The sequence below is a fragment of the Spea bombifrons genome, chromosome 5 (assembly GCF_027358695.1).
Source record: "Spea bombifrons isolate aSpeBom1 chromosome 5, aSpeBom1.2.pri, whole genome shotgun sequence".
NCBI lineage: Eukaryota > Metazoa > Chordata > Amphibia > Anura > Pelobatidae > Spea > Spea bombifrons.
The window spans coordinates 41,709,759-41,726,866 of record NC_071091.1 but is presented as its reverse complement, the minus strand read 5'-3'; the positions used below and the strand labels follow the sequence as shown (position 1 = coordinate 41,726,866).

Genomic DNA, 17,108 nt, shown 5'->3' with positions numbered 1-17,108 from the left:
AGCTCTGAATCCCCCAGGCTCCTTTCTTCCCACCCTTTACACGCTACCACAGGCATTTACACACACTCACTCCATAATACCCCACTATAGCTCTCTATAGTTTGTATAACTTCTCATGACATAAATTCTAAAGTCTTAATTGTTTTTTTCTCGTAACACTATTTCACTTTCTAAAAAGCAGGAATCAGTGCATAATGTTTAGATATGTATGTCCTTGTTTTAAAAACCTGAACCTTGGACTTTATTTGATTGATTTGATGCAAGCTTACTGCATATTATGAGTAAGCACCCAGTAATGGACGAAACACAGCTTGCATAGTTTTTTGTTTGCTAGCTTTTTCATGGTGATTCTGAATAGGTTGCTTTTTCCACAATAAATTGTAATATAAGTAAAACCGGAGTGCCTTTCATATTGTTGAATGTATTGGAGCATTGTTATGGTTACACAAGCCAGAGCACCCGGCCATTGTCCACTAAACATTTGGTGGAGCAAACCAAAGATTTTACGTTTAGGATCTCACTGCTGGTCTTAATTGGGACTGTTTTCTTTTGAGAGATTTATAATAACCAATCTCTTCATAACCTATAGAAGGAAACTAATGGTAGAAGTGGTATAATCTGAGATATATCAGAACATATCACATAATTTTGTCCCATAGTAACTCAACTTCGAGATCAACAAATAGGTTAAAAGAAAGTAAAGAGAGGATGTAGATTACACCATAAATTTTACAGGTGACAACTTGCATCAACAGAATAGTTGAAAACTTGTTGACTATAAGTCAGGCCACTAAAATATTTTTTTTTAATCTGGATGTAATTACTTCTTTAATTGCAGGAAACCAAAGTCCTGCAACAAGTGAGGGTTTGGATGATGCAGATGAACCAATGCCTGTCCCTGAAGATCTATCAACTAATGCTATATCTCAACATAATTCTAAGAATGAAAAATCTGTTGGTAAGGGGTTTCTTAAACTTATATATGTCCAAGTATAATTTGCTGTAAGGAAGGTTTTGAAAGTAAAATATTTAAACAGTGTGTACAGGATCTTGGGCAAACTGATGTTCACCTCAGCCCACCACTTAGCTCTGCCCAGCTCATCATGAGTATGTGCAAGTGGAAGCTGGCTAACAAAACTTTTTGTCATCTATTTTTGTGCATCAAGAAAGGTACTGTTGGGGACTGAGGCATCTAGGGGGTTAGTATGTCTCATCCATGGCTTGTGTCCTGGCTAGCCTACACAGTTCTCTAGGGCATCATGTAAAATATGTAACCTATGTTCTTACAACAAATCTTGTTAATGCAGGAATACGGAAATAAGAAAATTAGGGTATGAAAATGTATATGTTTTATTTCTATTTCTAGTCATCTGGAAATATTGTGCATCAAGTATGCTTATTTAAGGATTGTCTAAGCTGGACTCGTAGTGTCCATTTGAAAATGAAAAGGACCCAATTTAAAAAAAAATATAATTTAAATAAAATTTAGTAAATATTAATTATTCACATGAAGAGTATGGCATATAAAAGTAGGGATTCCATGACAAGTTGTTTGAAAACCAATTGGTTCATTATGATGGATTTAAGTGACACTTACACCCCAAACGACTGAGCAAACTTTACTTTTACTATTAGTATAATATTAGTATATTAGTATAAGTATTGTTTGCACAATTGTTATTTTAAGAATTGAGGAGAGGATCCCTTAACGTACCAGTGCTCCCTTCCACCATACAAGAGCCAGTTATGACCATACGCCACAGCTGGATCCTCGTCATTCGATTATTAATTATACACTTATTTTGTTTTGCTTCCCTATAGCTGCTGATATTGGTAAACTCTGTGTGCACAAAGTGTCTTTGCTGACAGAGTAACGTTTTAAAAACTAAATGAATCAACTAGGGCTGCAACTAACGATTATTTTAATAATCGATTAGTTGGCCGATTATTTTTTCGATTAATCGATTAATCGGATAAAAAAAATGAATGTAAATTTTTCATTTATTTAAAATAATTTACTAAACAAATGATGTTAAATACAAACAGCAGAATAAAAAAAAACTTTGATAAAATGCATTTCTTGTCTTTATTTCCCAACCAGCCCCCCAATATATGCACATTTGAGCCCAGGCTTGCTACGCTGCCTCCCAGACATGCCATGCTGCCCCCCCACATATGCCACGCTGCCTACCACAGCACTCCACGCTGCCTCCCACATATACCACACCACGCTGCCTCCCACATCTGCCACTCCACGCTGCCTCCCACATCTGCCACTCCACGCTGCCTCCCACATATACCACTCCACGCTGCCTCCCACATATACCACTCCACGCTGCCTCCCACATATACCACTCCACGCTGCCTCCCACACATGCCACTCCACGCTGCCTCCCACATATACCACGCCACGCTGCCTCCCACATATACCGTTCCACGCTGCCTCCCACATATACCACGCCACGCTGCCTCCCACATATACCGTTCCACGCTGCCTCCCACATATACCGTTCCACGCTGCCTCCCACATATACCGTTCCACGCTGCCTCCCACATATACCACTCCACGCTGCCTCCCACATATGCCACTCCACGCTGCCTCCCACATATGCCACACCACGCTGCCTCCCACATATGCCACTCCACGCTGCCTCCCACATATGCCACACCACGCTGCCTCCCACATATGCCACTCCACGCTGCCTCCCACATCTGCCACGCCACGCTGCCTCCCACATCTGCCACTCCACTCTACCCCCATGCCACTGTGCCTGATACGCCTTATACCCCCTGAAACACCACTCCATCCTCCCCAGACATGCCACCCTGCCCTCCCCACATATGCCACGCCATGCTGCCTCCCACATCTGCCACTCCACAATGCCTCCCACATCTGCCACTGTGCCTGATACGCCTTATATCCCCTGATACCCCACTCCATCCTCCCCAGACATGCCACCCTGCCTCCCAGACATGCCACTTCTCTACCCCCAGATATGCCTTATACACCCTGATACACCACTCCGTCCTCCCCAGACATGCCACACTGCCCTCCCCACATATGCCTTATATACTGTATATGCCTTATACCCCCAGATATGTCACTTCACTGCCCCCAGGATTTAGATTCCCCTAAATTAACCCTAAACTCCCCATTAACCATAACTGCCCCTAAATTAACCCTTAACACCCCCTTAACCACCGCATCCCCTAAATTAACCCTAAAGACCCCATCAACCACAGCATCCCCTAAATTAACCCTAAACACACCATTAACCACAACTGCCTCAAATTAACCCCAAACACCCCATTAACCACAGCTGCTCCTAAATTAACCCTAAACAACCTATTAACATAACTGCCCCTAAATTAACGCTAAACACCCAATTAACCATAACTGCCCCTAAATTAACCCTAAACACCCCACTAACCATAACTGCCCCTAAATTAACCCCCACCTCCCCTAACTTTCAGTAGCCCAAATATATATATATATATATATATTACATACATATATACACATACACATATATATATATATATATATATATATATATATATATACATATACTTACAGTTAGATGAGTGTCACAGCCACGTGGTTCTGGCCTGGAGAAGGAAGGGGCTGGGCCAGTTGTCACAGTGATTACAGGGAGGGGGAGTAAGTAGGAGCTGCTGCTGTGAGACGGTGAGTCAGACTAAACGGATTATATAATGAGGGGGATTTTTCAGAGCGTTTGCACTGAAAAAACCCTCATTTTATAATCGATAATAATCGATTCAACTAATCGATAATGAAATTCGTTGCCAACGAATTTCATTATCGATTATTATCGATTTTATCGATTAGTTGTTGCAGCCCTAGAATCAACATAAAAATAGATTAAATAAAAATAATAGCTAGCAATAAAAAAGTCCTCAGCTGTAGCTGCTGGGAGTGAGTGAGAGGGAATGGAACGACTTTCCTTGCGGAAACGTGTACTCTGGTGGGGCACGTAAGTAACGCAATGTTGCATGACCCTGTAAACAAATATTCACTTTGTGCTTAAAAGAGCGTTAAACAAAATTTCCTTTATTTTCTACATAAAGTAGTTCATCAGCAAGAGGAAAACACACAAGAAAAAGATTTAAGAACTGCCAAGAATGAATATGTAAAAAAGATGTTAACTGTGAAATGGTTTACAATTTCTTGTTTTTGAGCTGTCTGCCTATGAGGTTAAAAGCTTTCCATTGACAATATAATTGAGGTTTGTTTACTAAATAAAGAGATGTCAGGAACGTTTGTAGGGGAGTTGTGTTTTAGCTCCTTTACTAAGTTATTCTTTATAAAGGGCCAATGATGGCAGGTTTTCTCAACCAAGAAATGCTGAGCTGGCCCTGCATAATGAATAATCCAATGTGTAGGTATGCTTTGAAGAAATCTCACTGATTTAACATTATACCAGAAGCTCACTGGGGTTGGTCAAGGAGAAACCACAACTATCCTGCAACTTCTGCTGTCAACTCTTCCTTTAGTGAATAAACGTAATTGTGTTTATTCAAATTTATACTGCGATGACCAGGGATTACATCAGTTATTCATATTACTAGTGATTATATTTTTTCTTGACCTTTCAGATACAGGTGAACTGTGGGAATGCAGGCTATTTTGATGTATTTAAATATAGATGACTTATTAAAAAAACAGGTTCATTTTAAATCTAGATTAAAAAAATACTCTCATTTTAACCACTGGAACAGTGTTTCCTGAATAAAATTATTACAAGCAAAAAGCCTGTTTTCTTAATTGGAAACATCATTACTGTGGTAAGATCTGTCACATGGTACCAACTGAAGTAAACAGACATGCCACCTGCAAGGATCTCACTGATTAGTTCTACTCTGTGATTCAAATACCACTGCGGAAATTATAAACCTACAGAAATGTAGGACAAGATTAGGTAAACATAGGGATTTATTTTTTTAGGCTTTTGCTACCAGTGGTGTAAGATATTTAATAGTTACATTACCTTTCCAACCATGAAATTTACCTTTGTTCGTTGGATTTACCATACATCTATTTTTTATCACATTATGCAGTCAACAAGGTTTAACATACACATTTTGTCTTGTTTGTTTATGTTTCATTCACTGCTTTCAGCAGTTCCTGATTTCCTCCAAGGGATGACAATGTCTGAGGAATCAGTGGATCTAAATTATGTTGTCTTCATGCTTCATCTCATGAGCTCTGTTTTTTTGCTGATGTTCTATTTTGACATTTGTAGAAAAAAAATGCCCCTCTTGTACTACTCTGTAAAACAAAACTTTTCAAGTATGAAATGCTGTGCAAAGAAGTATTTTGTATTCATTTTTCTAAGGGAATAACCACTGCAGCACTTAAGTTTGACTGGAACTCCAAAGAAAACTAGACCTAGGCTTGCAAGGCCTGCAAACATTAACATTTAATTGTTTTAAATTTAATGATTACTGTACTGTACAAAACATTTTTTGAACGTTTTTATTTTACATAATGTTCATTTTTAGCAACAAACTTTATATGACCAAAAATATGTGGACACTGACCATCACACCTACAGTATAAGCCATGGATTTGCTATAACAGCCTCCACTCTTCTGGGAGGGCTTTACCCAAAATGTTGTAGTTTATCTGTGGGAATTTCAGCCGTAACAGCATTTGTGAGGTCAGGCCTGGCTCGCAATCCAATTCACTTCCAGTGTATCAAAAAAAGTGTTCAATGGTGTTAAGATCAGGGCTGTGTAGAGGCCACTCAATTTCCTTCATACCATACTTATCAAACCATGTCTTTATGGACCTTGCTGTGTGCACAGGGTCAAAGGGTAAAACTACCCCAAAAAAGAAATAAATACCCTCACAAACTACTGTATATGGTACCCGAAAGCACAACACCTGAAGATTTCAAAGACTCCCTATTTACTTTTATACCTTTATACTGAAAACACAAATTTAATATGAACTCAGAATTTTTACCTACCTTTTCACTTTGTCAGGCGCGGATTGATGCTGCACATTGGGCTACCTTAAACTATAAAGAAAACATACAAAATTAATTTCCCACTTCTGCAGAGCATATAGATACCACATACTTTATGTGTGCTATGTCAGCATTACACATTCACATGAGACCCCCAAATGAGTGTTTCCCCTTTTGTACAGTTGAACCAGGGAGGTGCATTCCATGATTTTAGGAGTAAAATTACTGTTAGATATTTGTTTGTTTTTTTACTAAATATCTTAATGTCTCCATGACCAAAGAAACCACAGCTTCTAAGTCTTCTTAAATAGAGTATTTTTTTATGCAAAGCACACATACATAGAGCAACAATGGATGACGGATAATAAACTGTAGGTAGGGATGAGGTGATGTTTAGAGGTTAGATTAAAGAGGATAGAGGTATCCATATTCTCTAACCATGAGTCTTTATACCCTTTTACAATATCAGTCAAATGATTACCTTCTATGACAAGGTTATATGTGTAGATTTCATCATACAAGACTTCCTGAATGATGCTTTTAGTAGTTCTGTCACCTGATTAAAACACCTAATGTAAATGTATATGTAGAATAAAAACATGGATTTCTTAAAACTACCGTATTTGCTCGATTATAAGACTAGGTTTTTTCCAGAGCAAATGCTCTGAAAAATACCCCTGGTCTTATAATCGGGGTCGTCTTATAATCAGACCTCAAATAGGTCTGACTATGAGACTAAGATCCAGATCCCCCACAGCGATGCAGGGGACCGCTGCAGTTGAAGTTGTCTACACGAATCGCGTAGAGCTCTACACTCTGCCCGGACTAAGCACCGGGGACTCAGATGCAGGGGACCTGGATCCTCCTGTGTTATGCCCCCCCAACTTACCAGTGCTTCTGAGTCCCCGGTGCTTAGTCCGGGCAGTGTGTAGAGCTCTACGCGATTCGTGTAGACGACTTCCGGCTAAGGGGGAGGGAGTGTTAAACGGGGGGCATAAGGCATTTCTGGAGGCAGAGTGCTCTGTGAAATGCCTTTTAACCCCCTTATTGCCACTCTGCCTCCAGAAATGCCTTTTAACCCTCTATACGCCACTCTGCCTCCTGAAATGCCTTATACCTCCAGAGTGGCATGTAGGGGTATAAGGCAATTCCGGAGGCAGAGTGGCACATATGGGGTCAAAAGGCATATCATGGGGCACAGTGGCATTTAGAGAGTTAAAAGGCATATCATGGGGCACAGTGGCATATAGGGGGTATAAGGCATTTCTGGGGCAGAGTGGCAAGAGAGGGGGCATATGTGCATAATTGGGGGGGCAGGTTGTAAAAAAAGGAAATAAAAACAAAATCATTTCTCAATCATAGCTTTTATTAACAAACAATTGTTCACATAGTTTACATGAATTAACATTTACTGGTAAAACTTTTTTCCTAAAGGGTCGTCTTATATTCAGGCTTTTTCTTTTTTCCTAAATTAATATTCAGATTTTGAGGAGTCGTCTTATAATCGAGCAAATACGGTACTTCTAAACATCCCCCATAAAATCAATATTCCATGAAAATATTAACATCAGTGCCTGACCTCACAAATGCTGTCTTGTCAAAATGGGTACAAATGACCACAGACACACTCTGGAATCTTGTAGAAGGCCTTCCGACAAGAAAGGAGGCAAAGAGGGGCTCAGCTCCATATTTATGCCTATGATTTTGTAATGGGATGTCCACCAAGCTCATATAGGTGTGATAGTTGCACATACATTTGGATATATATATTGGAAACTAAGTATTCCAGTACCCTGGAGGACATGGGGAAAAGGATGATGGAATAGTAATTAGTTTAAAATCTAGAGAATGATTCTTCAAGATTGGACAGACAACAACATGTTTAAAGGTGTGTACCTTTGCAGTTGGCTGGTGTTTATAGTGTGCCAAGGCTAAGGTAGAAAGTGTTTTGAGTGGCACGCAACAGCACAAATGTCCTCTTCTAGGTCTGAAGCTAGTGTATGGTTCTATTGCGAAGGGGCACCATCAGGTCAGTGGGAGGCATAGATGTTGGATGCAAATAAACTACTGTGCGCTAAGGCCACAGAGATTTAATTAGGATTAAAGCGATTTTCAAGTGGGGGATGTGTGGGAGATATGAAGTTTAGGAGGTGGTGGTCAGATCGGGAGAAAAGGTTGTTGGAGTGTTGGGAGGTGATATGGTTGTAGGAGAAGACAATGACATCTATATGTCAGACAGCTGAGACAAAAGAGTTGTCTATACATTTGCTAAAGTCAACCAGGATTAGTGTGGGGTTGGTAGATGAGTGAAAGAGATGGAGAGCAAAATGATTTATAAATTAGAAAATAGGACCAGGTGGCTGGTCAGTCACTACCACATGGATGGCTGGAGGAGAGTGTTAGATGAACTTCAAAGGAAAGATAATTAAATAGAGGGAAGTTTGAAGGAATTTGTTGTGTACACTGAATGAAAGAAGGATTCAAGCATCCCATTACCTGTCTGTCTCCAGATCTACAGATATGGCTGAAACATAGGTTACCATACGTAGGAGCAGCAGTAGGTAGTGAGGCAGTTGAGACAGCTATAAAGCAAAAACAGTGAGCTAGTCAGACAGAGCAGGTATTCCATGGTGCACAAGAGAAGGGGGTAGTAGAAATGAGGTTACAAGTATTCAGATAAAATGGAGGCTCCCCCCTTTTGCGGAAGTGCTTCAGTAGGTTTCTGGGTAGTGAACGTGAGTGTGTCTGGGAATGTTAGTGAAATTGAGTGTGTCTGGGAATGTTAGTGAAAGTGAGTGTGTCTGGGAATGTTAGAGAAAGTGAGTGTGTCTGGGAATGTTAGAGAAAGTGAGTGTGTCTGGGAATGTTAGAGAAAGTGAGTGTGTCTGGGAATGTTAGAACGTGTGTGGGTGTGTTCTTTAGTGTGTTTGGGGGTTGAATGTGTCTTTTTCGATGTATATTAGTGTGTGTCTGGCTGTGTTTAAGTATCTGGGTTTGTTTGTGTGGGTCTGAATGTGTGTGCTTATGTGTTAGGTGTGAGTGCAGACACACTTTTCTTTCTAATTGTGTTAGTGTCTATGTGTGCCACACTCTCTTCACATTCTCTTACGCGGTCTCTCAATATCTACCTACCTTCCCTGCATACTGCTTCCATGTCTCTGTCTCCTTTCCCGCAGCTCCGTTTTTTCTCTTGTGCCTCCTTTGTGCATCTTCTTCCATCTACCCACTCGGTTAACAAGGCCTCCTGCAGCACTCTTGCAAGGGCAGAGGAGCGGGGAAGAAGCTGGGCCTGTCGCTCTGCCCTTTTTCAGAAGTGTTCTGGGAGGCCAAAATAATGCAGCCATATTCACGGAGTAGGAGAGGTGCAGAATCTCTTTTCTTTCTCTGTGAATCAGTATTTCTTATTCTTGACCCTTGAAGTACTTCCACAAAGAAACATGTACTGTGGGGGGTGCAAATAGAATGCATGTGTGTATGTCATTTTACGGTGAGCCTAGGATTAGTGTCCACTGGGAAAGTATACATCAGTCAGCTATAACATAACCATTGACTGGTGAAGTGAATAACACTGATAATAGTGTTATCATGGCACCTGTCAGTGGGTGGGATATATTAAGCAGAAAGATTGATGCAGGAAAAATAGGCAAGCAAAAGGATCTGAGCGACTTTGACAAGGGCCAAATTGTAATGGCTAGACGACTGTGACGGAGCATCTTGAAAACTGCAGCTCTTGTGGGCTATTCCTGGTCTGCAGTGGTCAGTATCAAAAGTGATCCAAGGAAGGACAACTGGCAACTAGGATGACCACAATTTATTTCTGCCATTTAGGGACACACTATGAAGACATATGGAAAAACAGAAAAAATTCTGGGGATACATCTTTAAAAGTGCTCTGTAAAAAGAATAAAAACCACAAATGATGCAATAACGTTTAAAAGGTTTAAAACAGCCCCCACTAGTTGTGCCACACTCACAAGGTTGTAGTAGGTACTGTGCCTTTAAGATAGCCTGTATCTTAGGAATCCTGGAGGTTTGCTGGAACTTTTAAAACCACCTCAAATTTTTAAAAACCGGTCATCTGCTGGATACAAACGAATGGCAGGCAGGGTATCATCCAAAAGTTCTTTATTTACAATAGCCCATTAAAACGCTTAATGCTTTAAGAAACTAAGTCCAACACGTTTCGTCATATGCTGACTTCATCAGGGACTAGTTATAATGCATCAAGAAACATAAGCTAACAAAAAATAAACTAAAAACCCTTGCCTGCCCTCTCCTTAAATCATTTAATCCATTATTTCTGAACGCCGTCTTTTTTATACATGTTTTTTATTGCAAAGTCCAGTTCAAATAGTTAATTATTTGCACAATACTACAATCTAAAATGAAGGAGAAAAAAATAATAATATACATCCTTATAATACATATACATGTTATTTATAGCTTTTGCAAATATTTATATACGGAAATTTAACTAAATTACCTAAAAACCCCTGGATATTTCAGGGTTAACCACTATTAAAGCCCTAATTAGTTGAAATAGAGGGGAGCCCCGGCAAGGGAGATTGTTAAAGCACATCGTGCAGACTTGCCGGCAGCGGAGGTTGTTTACGCGCATCGCCGCCGATGGTGAACGTCCGCACGATGCATTTTACCTCTGCCCCCAAAGACTTACCAGAGCAGACTCCCAGGTGTCTTGCGGGGCCGGCGGGGAACATCTACGCAATACGCGTATACAACTTCCGGTGCCGTAGACTCTCACTTGTTCATACAATTCATCCACACTATTTTTTTTCCATTTTCTCACGCATTCACACAATGCATCCACACATTAATTCGTTCTCTCACCCATTTTTACTCTTTATTTCAATATTCTTACTACCCCCTCTCCCCCTTCTCACTATTTACCCCCTCTCCCCTTCTCACTATCTACCTCTCTCCCTACCTTCTCACTATTTACACCCTATTCCTCCCTTCTCACTATTTACACCCTATCCCTCCCTTCTCACTATTTATACCCTCTCCCTCCCTTCTCACCATATACCCTCTCCCCCCTTTTTCACTTACCTTGCAGAAGTCCTGCAATGGGTGCGTGTGGCCTCTGTCTCGCTGCGCCATCACAGTGCGCGCTGCTTCACTGCTGAGCACTAGTATATGATGCCATATTCCTGCGCTCAGCATTAAATGCTGGCACCGCTAGAATTCTTGCGGAGTAGAGTGAGGGGCACCGAGCGGTTGCTGAAAACGTATTATTGGTACCCCTCTCTCTCCTCTGCGTAAAGAGAAAGGACAGCGAATGCATTGTCCCGGATTGAGGCTGCACGGGACCCGGGACTTAAAGGGACATGTGGTCACCCTATAGTGGCGACAGTGTCATGGGCAGCCATGCATGTGGGGGCCAAAGGCTGGTCTGTCGTAGCTCAAATTGCTGAAAAAGTTGATGTTGGTTCTGATAGAAATGGGCACATGGATGCATCCATGGAGGCCCCACCTTGCAACTTACAGGACTTAAAGGATCTGCTGCTAACATCTTGATGCCAGATACCACAGCACACCTTCAGAGGTGTAGTGGACATAGAGTCCATGCCTCTATGGGTAAGGGGTGTTTTGGCGATACAAAGGTGGACCTACAAAATATTAGGTGGTCATAATCTTAAGGCTAAACGGTTTATATGCCTACATGTATGGTATTTCAGTGTGTGAAACTGAAACGTTAGAACGAGTTTGCGTGTTAGATTGTGTGGGTGTTATTTATGTTGGGGCATCAAAGAAGTACTGCACTTGGGTGCCACTCAATCTGAATAAATGCGACGTTTTTCTTTAAAGGAGAAAAGTGATAACACATTAAAGCACACAATATGTATTTTAAAAAATATATATTTGATTTCATTCTAAAATGCCCCAATTAACATCTTTCCCTAATTATTTATTTCCTATTGACAAATAGACATGGGATGTACCATTTTCCCTATGATAGGTACAATTGAATGGAAATTTGCAATCTGAAACCGAATATACACTGAGAACGTCTTCTCTGTCTCTTGTAGCTGGGCTATTCCGGTCATCGAAATTGATAAAATAAACTTGGTTTCTTAAGCTTTTCACAGGAACTGTGTTTCACAAGTTACCACAAAATGTCTGTATGATATCATCTCAAGCTCTTTGCAGGACTTGTGAGATTGCAGGTGTTCACAGCAAACTAAAAAAGTTTCCTCTACGTTAAATAAAAGACTGAAGATGGCAGAACATGAGATAGAAGGAGTAATCTGTGTAATCATGAATGCTTTACAAATGAAGTAGGCAAAGTATTTCTAAAACCCCAGATCATAAATCAAGAGTGTAGAAACATAGTTGTACTGCTCTTTACTGAGAGTGTGGTAGAAAAGTGGAACAGATTGCCAGACAAATGGGACAGACATCAGCAGAGGTGGTAGACATTATTATTGTGTGAGCAGAATGCTTTCCTATTGTTTTTAATGAAAGCAATTTTATGCCAGTGGCTGCCAGAACTGGTATGAAAACTAGACCATGGAAGAAACAATGTGTAAGGGCAAGCATACTTTTTCTTTTCGTTAAAGAATATATATTAAGCCCTCAACCCCCTTATAATGTAGAATTGTGTCCTACTGAAAATTAGTAAACCTTGGTACACAATAATACGGTATGTCTGAGAAAATGCAATGGTGAGCAACTTTGCCTCCCTATCCCTCCACAATTATAATTGTTATCCACAATATTCTTGGAAAAATTATGATAGACTGTACAAAATTAGACAGCTGTTAACCTTTCTATCAAAAAGGTTCGGAGAGGTGTACACATCTGTATTGCTAAAATAACTGATGAGATACATATGGGGGAAGGGACAAACATCCTTCCTTGCTGTCCTGGCTCTATAGGCGCAAGTAAAGGCTATTACTTGGTAACTGTTTTACCATCATTGGATTGTTTTAAAATTTGTACATGTTTGAGTTGCATATGAGGTATTCCCATATTCTGGAGATGCAGTTTTTGACGGATTTCTTTGCTATTGCACATAATAAGCGCATACAAAATCGTAAGCAATGTGGGGGCATTTGTAGAAGAAAGTGCAGAAAACTGTTGAGTTTGAAAGTTGATTTTTAGCAAAATTACTCCTAGGAATATACCATGGGTTCTCTGCGTGGTAAAATTATGTTTGTGGGTGTTTCATAGATTCTTTGTCCACTTAAACTTACAAACCTAGTATACCAAAGGTAAAAAAAAACATATCATTGCGTTAGGTAGTTTCTTTGTTTAGTGGTATGCTGTCTACCTAAACTAAAATTACTTAATGCATGTTTTACCTAGCTGTTGTAGAGTAGTTGTGCACCCCATTATCCTTTAGAATCCCTTAACTTCCCAACTTTGCATTGTGCTGCAAATGTGTGGTAAATTACGGATAATCTGTACAATTGTATAGCACGTAGGAAATTTGAACCTTTGCTGAACAGATTTCTGTATGTTACTGATTGTTTTTTAAAATGCTCAAGATTCTAATATAAACTAAATAATTGATTTGAAAAGCCATGATTTAGACATATGTTAAAATTATTAATCATTTTAATTAAGTTACATGTGGCATGTGCAAAAAAAAAAAATCCTATAGAAAACGCCAGTTGCTTTTCCTTGTGTGTGCTTCCCTTTGAGTCACTTCTCCATAACACTGTATTTTCTGTTACTATGTTCAACTTTGCTTCCTCTTTTTCCTGTATCCTATATTTCATTATGTGCTGTTGTTCCTCTTCAGTTGCTTATACAATAAGCCCATGATGTGGAAACCCAGTTACAATATAACATGCAAACCGCAGTGTTTCATTTTTTTCATGGCAGAGTGAAAGGAAGTAAGGTTTGCTTCATGGCATATGGCTATTTGCAATGTGATTTCTATTACTATTAAAGTTCGTTGATGATAATTGGTCATTTGGGGTCTTTGACATGCAGAATAATCAGTAGTGCTTAGGCTCCTGAAACTCAGCTTTTGATAATGTATCAATATATATATCTGACATTGTCTATTAGATTAAAGCAACATTAAGGCACCATTGAGCTACACAGGATTCACCCCACCATTGTTTCTTGTCTCAGCAGAAATAACCATGTTTCGCTAATATAAGCTGCTGATTTAGTTTATCATTGGTTGCTGCTTACGGTCTGTCAGGCTACCCTGTCAGCTTTAGTTTGGCACAATGTCACAGTGGTCTGCTAAGCAGGTTGATGTCCTCCATCAACCTAAAAGGGACATATACTAGCATAGAAACACCCTGCAGAATATGGGTGATGAGAGAAATTACATGGTTATGTGAAATTAACAATTTTGTATTGACATATTATTGACGCTTTTTGCTTCACATTGTGTGACTAGGGCTGGTCATGGTACCAGGCAAACCAGGCAGCTGCCTGGGGTGCCTTGTTCTAGGGGCTTTGGACAGTGGTGTCTGCTACCTAGGGCTGGAGGTCCAAGGTTGTGGCATTATCTGTACCACTTTAATAAGTGTACTCTATGTGTAGATTGGACTTCAAGCTGCACAGTAACTTGTAATGGCCCTAGTGGGGAAATGGGAGATCTCTCTTGTTACCAGTCCATTCTTCCCACCATACCTATGCTAAGTACCAGACTGGGCTGGCCCGGGGACAAGTTTGGTGATGAACTTTCAACAAGCCTGAAGAGGCCGAAGAGTCAGGTAAAAGCAAAGCTGCTTGTTTACTGAGTGAGCTTCAGGAAAGAAAGTTGCTCCTGCAGATGAGATAAAGGGGTGAAGGAGAGTAAGGAAATGGGAGGTGGTAAGGGAGTGATTGAGTGATTAGGTATGTATGTTAGAGAGTGTATGTATATGTGTGTACGTGAGCATGAATGTGTATACATAAGTGAACTAGCTTAGCACACCATTTTTCTTTTCCCTGTTTGCACATATTTGAGGTTGTTGGCTCCTCATTTGTCTGGTTGCAGCTTGCTGTCCAGGGGTTAATTGGTAGGAGGCTGACTTACACCTCCCCCAACACATTAATAAAGTTTTGATAGCAGCATAAACCGCTTTGTGTGCCTACTATGTAGGAGGTAAGAGTAGGTTCTTAACCTATTGAGAGTGTGCATAATTATGCTTTTGCCAATTCATACAGCCAAAACCTCTAATTTATATTATATTTATGTATTTGTTGTCAACTTTATTAGGGTGAGAAGCACAGACATTTTTGGTTTTTTTGAATACACTGTATTTGCAGCATGCTCATACCTGTTTGGTAGGCTTCATTTTACACATTTGTTTTATTTGATTATTAACCCCTTTTTTTGGTACCTCAAAGCCCGGAGCAATTTTGCCGGTTCAGACATTATTCTCTTTTCCTGTGAATAGTGTACCCATGTAAACTATATATTGTTTTTTCAAGGAGAGATATAGCTTTCTTTTGATACCATAGTTGGATGATTAGCTGAAAATTTAGAATGAGAAATTTAGTAAAAACTAGAGAAAATTAGAAAAAAAAACCTGATTTTTTTTTAAATTTTCCCTCTGAATCCTCACAAAATTAGGTAAAGTGATGGAAAATCCCCTCCAAGTTTATCAATTCAGGTATCCTGATTTCAGAAATACCTAATTTATATAGATTTTCCATATTTTCTCAGCACCAGGGAGCATACTATAAGGTGTACATTTTTTGTATAATTTTTATACCTATGGCTTAACGAGTTTGGGGGTTGTGAACGGGGGCAGGAGGGTTATACTGGCTAGATGTTATGCTAGGGCAATGGGATGTAAGGTTTTTTAATATTTTTTTTATTATCTTTTTTAATATTTTTTTTAATATTATTTATTTATTTTTTTATATTTTTTTTTACACAAAAATGGTTAGAGGTCCTCTTAGGGATATTAGAAAAAAAACCTGATTTTTTTTTACATTTTCCCTCTGAATCCTCACAAAATTAGGTAAAGTGATAGAAAATCCCCTCCAAGTTTATCAATTCAGGTGTCCTGATTTTCAGAAATACCTAATTTATATTGATTTTCCATATTTTCCCAGCACCAGTGACGCAACCCAGAAGGGAATGCCCGATCATGCGATCGCGCGATCAGGCAGTTTGAATTGTAACAGCTTTCCGGCTTTCATGCTTTTCATACCAGGACGTCCATAGGGGTTTCTTAATAGGCGTTTTTTGGACGTCCCGGTACGTCTATAGGGGATTGAAGGGGTTAATATCCCTGTTTTCCTGAGCTTAGAATGTTTGCAGTCTTCACTAAAACGCTAATCCTAACTTCATGTTCACAGATATATAAACATAATATAAATGAGAGGTTTTGGTTATATGAAGTGGCCAAAGCATAATTAAACACACCTCCATAGTGGGCACACAAAGCAGTTTGTACTGCTATCCAGGGCCGGAGAGGGACTGAAAAGCAGCCCTGGAAACATTTGGAGACCAGCCCCATATAGTTTATGTCGTGGTCAAGCTCTTATACCCACACACACCCCTTATACATACCCGAGTCACACTATTTGCCATACAAATAACTAAACATAAAATAACAAAAAAACATTCTTTTATCACATTATTTGCATTGAAATGCCAGAAAGCAAAAGTGTTAAAAGGCCCTAATAAATGAAATACATTAGACATAATGGAATCAAAACATTTGCTACTGCAAACATTTTTAGATGAAAACGTTAAATTTTATTCAGTGGAACAAAACAGTGATCACATTATTCTTCACAATATTCTTGTAAGAAACTTTTATTTCTTTATTAATTCATGTAAACTATTTTTTCATATTTCATAAAAGCTATGATTGAGAAATGTTTGTTTTTATTTCCTTTTATTTCCCAACCTGCCCCCCCAGTTATGCACATATGCCCCCAGAAATGCCTTATACCCCCCTATATGCCAGCCCGGCCCTGCTGCTATCAAAACCTTATTAATGTGTTGGGGAGGTGCAAGTCAACCTCCTCCCAAGTAACCCCTGGACAGCAAGCTGCAACCAGATAAATGAGGAGCCAACAACCTCAAACAGGGATAATGTTTCTTTTCCTATAACTGCTATCCATGCTCTGTACTAAATATTAGCAAGGTACTCATTGCAGATGGATGCGAAAAGGTATTTTCACTAA

At 39.6% G+C, this 17,108-nt stretch overlaps 1 protein-coding gene across 10 annotated transcripts in view; it reads left to right on the top strand.

The window, feature by feature from the left end:
* IKZF1 (IKAROS family zinc finger 1) overlaps nt 1-17,108 on the top strand; it is a 77,363-nt gene that overhangs the window by 18,242 nt on the left and 42,013 nt on the right. For all 10 annotated transcript variants that reach the window (XM_053467774.1, XM_053467773.1, XM_053467771.1 and 7 more), the window contains exon 3: nt 839-958. In XM_053467774.1, the coding sequence (XP_053323749.1) occupies nt 839-958 (120 nt within the window). The remainder of the gene's footprint in view (nt 1-838; nt 959-17,108) is intronic.